At 40.7% G+C, this 6,050-nt stretch overlaps 1 protein-coding gene across 1 annotated transcript; it reads right to left on the minus strand.

The window, feature by feature from the left end:
* Positions 1-2,915: 2,915 nt before the first annotated feature.
* Positions 2,916-3,878, minus strand: LOC110290566 (olfactory receptor 5V1-like). Its single transcript, XM_021157120.1, has one exon. It carries the CDS (start codon positions 3,876-3,878, stop codon positions 2,916-2,918), a length of 963 nt encoding a protein of 320 aa, XP_021012779.1.
* Between the last annotated feature and the right edge of the window lie 2,172 nt (positions 3,879-6,050).

Consider the following 6,050-nt stretch of genomic DNA (forward strand, 5'->3'; position numbering starts at 1 on the left):
GGGGGCTGTGGGGGCTGTGGGGGCTGTGGGGGCTGTGGGGGCTGTGGGGGCTGCGGAGGCAACAACTTCAACAGGAGCCAGGGATCCAGGAAACATGAGGGAATGCCTTCTGTCCCATGTAGGTGAAAATTACCCCCACTGGGTTTCACCAGGGTTCACGACCTCAGCTCAACTGGAGACCAGGCCATCTGTACATAGCCCATTGTCCCACATCTACACACATGGCAACACTGTTTGTCAGGGCCAAATTATAAAATCAGCCTTAGGCATGTATCAGTGAATGGATAAGGAAATGTGGTATAGATACACATTTGCGTACTATTCAGCCATTAAAAAAATGAAATTCTGTCATTTGTGGGAAAAATGGGAGGAAGTAGAGATGATCATATTTAAGAAATAAGCCAGGCTCAGAAAGAAAAATATCAGTTTTCTCTTGTATGGGGAATGTAGACATTTTATAATGGCATTAAAGTTGAAGGGGGGACTATTTGGCAAAGGGGAGACCAGAAGAAGAAGAAGTTAGAAGAACAAGAAAGACTGATGAGGTAATTATGATCCAAGTACATTGTACACATGTTTGAAAATGTCAGAGTGAACCCATTATTTTGTACAAATAATAAATATGAATGAAAGCATGAGGAGCAACACAAAGTGGCCTCTGGAGGTTTGCAAGATTCATTTCAAAATAAAATGTCAAGGTTTCAATATTTTTGAAAGAAACATTGTTGATATGCATCTTAATGGACTTTTCAGATGCTGGACCAAAGAGGACAGAGACACTGCTTGCCCATCCCAGTGTTCTTACATGGATGCAATTAGTGAGGATTCTAAACCAAGGCATTATCCCCAGCAGCTTGGAGTTTCTCTATTTCTTTGTTTGACTTTATAATGGCATAACATTTCATAAAGGTGACATGCTAAATGATCTCTGACATTACGTAGAGGATGGCATGAAGTGGACATTTAAAGGCTCTTTGGAAAGTCAGTTGGATGGTGCTGCTGGAGTAAACACGTGAAGGAACATTTAGCTGAAGGTGAAAGGATGTTCTGTTAAAGCAAGAACATGAAAGGACATGTGATGGCAGATTCTTTGCTAACAACATGCATGTATTAGTCCATCTTACATTACATAGGTGAGCTGCATTTGTGGGGACTTCATAGGGAGAAACACACCAAAAAACTTCCGGTAATGTGCTGCAGTTTCTTGCCACTTCCTCGGACTTGGGCTGATTGGCAGAGTGATGTTAGCTGAGACAGACACTCATACCGAGGCAAAACTGGTGGAGAACAAGTGATGTTTGGATGTAATATTTATTTTATTAATGGCTCATCTAAGGGTATAGGTGGGATTCACGATCCAGATATTCATCAATCTGTTAATATTTCCTTTTCCTCAGTCCAACAGGTGAAGCTGCCTATTACAGTTAATTCATAAGCCTTTAAATATTGTTTCAGATTCTGCTTATGTTGTAGGGTTATTTCCAGCATTAGACTCACACATTCTAACCTCCCTGGTTTTATTGCAGAAGGAAATAAGCAAGCCAGTGCATTAACCTGCCCTAGTTTTACTTCTGCAGAAGAAAATTGGGAAGGGATATGCATCTGTCATTGTGGATGGGTCTGCTGAAACACAAATTCCTCTTTGGCTCCTCTGGCCCTAGGCCATTAAGGACAATAGCGGAGGGCAAGGAGACAGTGGAAGTCAGCAGAAAGATAGCAAACCTCCAGCTAATGGGCAAAAGGAGATACAGACCACATCATCAAAAGTCAAGTCTGCCCACCTGGGGCCAAGTTAAGGCCATGTGCACCAAGAGAGAAGTTATTCTATGAAATACACAGGACACCATGTCACCTGAGAATCTTTTTCTGCTTTGATCTGTGCATCTGTAGTGAGTGCATTGAACCTGTGTAATGTATTATGTGACTCATCTTCCTATGCTTCAACTTGTAGATTGAATGAATGCAGCTCCTGTTATCTTTACTAATGACTCCGTGATTATGACTGGACCTGGGGACCATAATAGACTCATTCATTTCACATGGAGAAGGGACTGCATTTAATTTTTCCTTGGGATTTAAATCACTTCCTATTTGCATAGGACATAATAACATTTGTATTCTAATTAAAGGAAAATATGGGCTTGTGTTCTTTAAGATACCAGAGCTAGTAACTAAATGACAGATTTATCTACAACATCTCAAATCAAAACCACTCTGGATGGATATCCTGTATTTTAAAATAAAGAAGGAGGAGATGTCAGAGTATGGTCCAAGAATGGGGTCCTGTGAGGAGAATCCTGAGTGTTTCCGAGAAAATTCCAAGAAAATAACACATGAGTCTTATGTCCTCAGTTTCTTTAAACCATGGAATTATTCTTGGAATGCGATTTTGTGCTCCACCCAGCTATGGTGGATAGGAGTGAGTTTGCTTCAGATTGTTCGTCATAATTGGTTATTGTTTGTTTATATGTCTCTATGGAAAAATATGCTTTTGCCCCATGCAGCTTATCTTTGTAATTGTACACTTTACTCATGTGACTCTTCTTAACTCTTAGAATATAAATTTTTGGATTCTCTGAATAAAGTTGGCTACTGTATCAGGCTCTAGTCTGATTCATTTATCAGACCCATTCTCCAAGGTCCAACACCTCTAGAGCAGTGAAACCCATGGAGAAGTTTCTTCAGGTGACTGTGTGCCCCAGTTTGAAGACTAGTGGTTGAGGCAAGTCTAACGCATGGCCCATCTGGAACATGCATCGTACGAGAGCTATGAATGAATGCAGCTAAATATAAAATCATAGATGGACTTAAATGTCCCGAGTTTTCTGTGAGTCTCGTCTTGAAACTTGATTATGTGGCTGTGGAGCGTGAACCTTGTAAATGACAATGTCGTGTTGCGATGGCAGAATGTTGGATTACTCTCTAGCCACTGCTATTGTTAAGGAAGGCACTCCAGTCAGTTTTCTCAGAGCACCTTTGACCTCCTTGTTTCTCAGGCTGTAGATGATGGGATTAAACAGGGGGGTCACAACACAGTAGAGCACAGACACTAATATGCCCATGTCCAGGGAGTAGCCTTCCTTGGGTCTGACATAGTTGAAGTTGGCTGTTCCAAAGAAAACTACCACCACAGTGAGGTGTGAGGTACAGGTGGAGAAGGCCTTTCTCTTGCCCTGAGTAGAGGGAATCCTCAGGATGGCAGAGATGATCAGTATATAGGAGCCTGCAGTGAACAGGCAGGGACTCAGGCCAACAGTGGCACTGGACACGTGGAGGGCAAATTCATTGATAGAGGTGTCTGAGCAGGAGAGCTTCAGGAGCAATGGGACATCACAGAGGAAGTGGCTGATCTGGTTGGGGCCACACAGAGTGAGTGTGCTTGTCAATACTGTGTGAGACATAGAATTCACCAAGCCACAGAGCCAGGATCCAATCACCAAGCTGATACAGACCCTTGTGCTCATGAGAACTGGATACCGAAGAGGGTGACAAACGGCCACATAGCGGTCATAAGCCATGGCAGCCAACAAGACACATTCAGTTCCAGCACATGACACAAAGAAGAAGATCTGAGAGAGGCAGCCCTCATAGGAGATGGTCTTCTTCTCCCTGAAGAAGTTCACTAGCATGACTGGAATGGTGGNNGATGTGTAGCAGATGTCCAGGAAGCTCAANTTGCTGAGGAAATAGTACATTGGAGTGTGGAGAGCAGGGCTGACCCTGGTGGCCACTATCATGAGTGTGTTCCCCAGGAGAGTTGTCAGGTAAATGGCCAGGAAGACCAGGAAGAAGACACCCTGTAGGTTGGGATGGTTGGAAAATCCCAGGAAGATGAATTCTGTGACACGCGTGAGATTGGTCATTTCAAATGGAGTCATTGCTACAAACAGAGAACAAAGGACTGAGAGTAAATATGTACAGAAGACACTGTCAAACATAGTTCTGAATTACCAGGGCCATGTCCAATAATACCAGGTATACAGCAGTTTGGGCTATAGAGTGAGATTTAGAAGACAGTGTTCCCTTATTTCTCAGGGCTTTGCATGGCTGATGACTGGTAAAGATGAATGGGCAAAATGGACAATAAATTGCTAACCTCTGCCTTTCCCTGGGTCTGCCATATCTCATTCTTAACCCAGAAGATTGCTTTTTGTTCTCCTTGGCATGTGTCTTCTTTATTTTAAGCAATATATTCTCACTGTGAAAAATTAAGAATAACAATGAGAAATAGACCCATTCATAGGACCATGCTGCCTTTCAATGTATCCGTTTATCGTCTTTCTTTCTCTATATTCATTGTTTCATCTTAGTATGTGTTTAAAACACCAGAAGCACAAATTCCCAAGGTTATGTTGTACTTTATAACACAAAAAGAATTCCATCTCCCTGTTGACTAAACACTCAGACTCCCTTCCTCTTGTTATGACCTTGAAGGAGAATGGGCAAGCCAAAGCATGTGTGAACACTTCTTACTGCTTCTCCAGGATGGAATTTTAAGTCAGACTTTTAAATGAGTTGATGTGGTTTTTCAGTAGGAACCATGATCTTTTCAGCATTTGTAAGAAATATTAACCAATTAAGTCACCAGTGTTCTCTGAGGTCTCTTGTGCTTCTCGAGGAGTAATTGTCAAAACTGCAGTTTTGGCTGATTTTTCTGTCAGCCTTGGACATAAGAGACAATAGGCAATAGGCACTGTGGACTTCTGGTCTTGATGTGGTTTGAAGTCCCACCCAGTTGCTTGTTGACAGTGGGGGAGGTACCTGCTCCCTCCCTCAGTCTGTTTGCTGTGTTGTGATAGGAATGGTATCTGTCACATTATTGTTGAGAAAAGCAATATGAGCTCATGTTAATAATCTGTGACCTTGACATTACACTTGTTCAGTATTCTTTACTGAGTTGGAAAGTCCCTCTTACTCTGATTTTTTGTTGTTGTTATCGTTGTTGGTTTTCCTAGACAGGGTTTCTCTGTGTAGCCCTGGCTGTCCTGGAACTCACTCTGTAGACCAGGCAGGCCTCAAACTCAGAAATCCTCCTGCCTCTGCCTCCCAAGTGCTGGGATTAAAGGCATGTGCCACCAACTGCCCAGCTTCTTACTCTGTTTTTAAAACAATTTTTGTGCTTGTGTGTTTTGGTGCAGGGGAATGCATCAGACTTAGTCCTCAACTCCTGAGCTCCACATGGAGCCACATTTACTAACATTTTTTTTAAGTCATGAGTGCATATTGAATTTTTAAAAAATATTATCTAGATATACTGGGATGGTTTTGGTTTGTTTGTACTGCATTTATGTTATATGGATTGAACTTTTGAATATTGGACCAGTCTTGCATTCCTATGCTTGAACTCAACGACTGTTTTCTATCATCTTTCCTATGCATTTCTAATGTCAATTTGCTGAGAATTTGGTGAAATACTTATAGTCATGAGAAATGATACAGGTGAATGTTTTTTTTTTTTTTTTTTTTTTTTTTGTAACGTATTTGCTTGATTTTTGTCATGAGGAAAATTTGACCACATAAAAATGTCTTGGGGAGTTCCTTTTGATTTTTCTAGCGGAGATTAGATACATTTACTATTTTTCATTATATACCTGTTTAAATTCATCAATTAAGACACAGATAATTGGTAGATGTTGTTTTGGAAAGTTTTAAGTTTCTAATTCAAGTTCTCAGACATAGCACTACATAGGCTATCTATTTCTTTCCAGGTGAGTTTTTGTGTGTTATCTATGTTGAAGGGTTGATGAGCCTGGCGTGTATCATGGCCCATAGTTGTGTGTTTAATGTGTCAGTACCTACCTCTAATTCATTCGTCATGTTTATAACTTGTGTCTCAATACTTTTAAATAATTTGGATAGATTGTTAATTAACATGATTAATATTTGAAAAGAACTCTTATTTTAGTTTATCTTTGATGATCTTTTTGACTATTAAGTTTTTCTTGTTGTTGCTGCTTCTCTAATAACTGTCATTTCTTTGCTTTGTCTTAATTTGTCTTTCTTTCAGGCTTACTTATTTTAGATACAGGTCTAACTTGGTCTTTTTCAGT

This window comes from Mus caroli, chromosome 3 (assembly GCF_900094665.2).
Source record: "Mus caroli chromosome 3, CAROLI_EIJ_v1.1, whole genome shotgun sequence".
Lineage (NCBI taxonomy): Eukaryota > Metazoa > Chordata > Mammalia > Rodentia > Muridae > Mus > Mus caroli.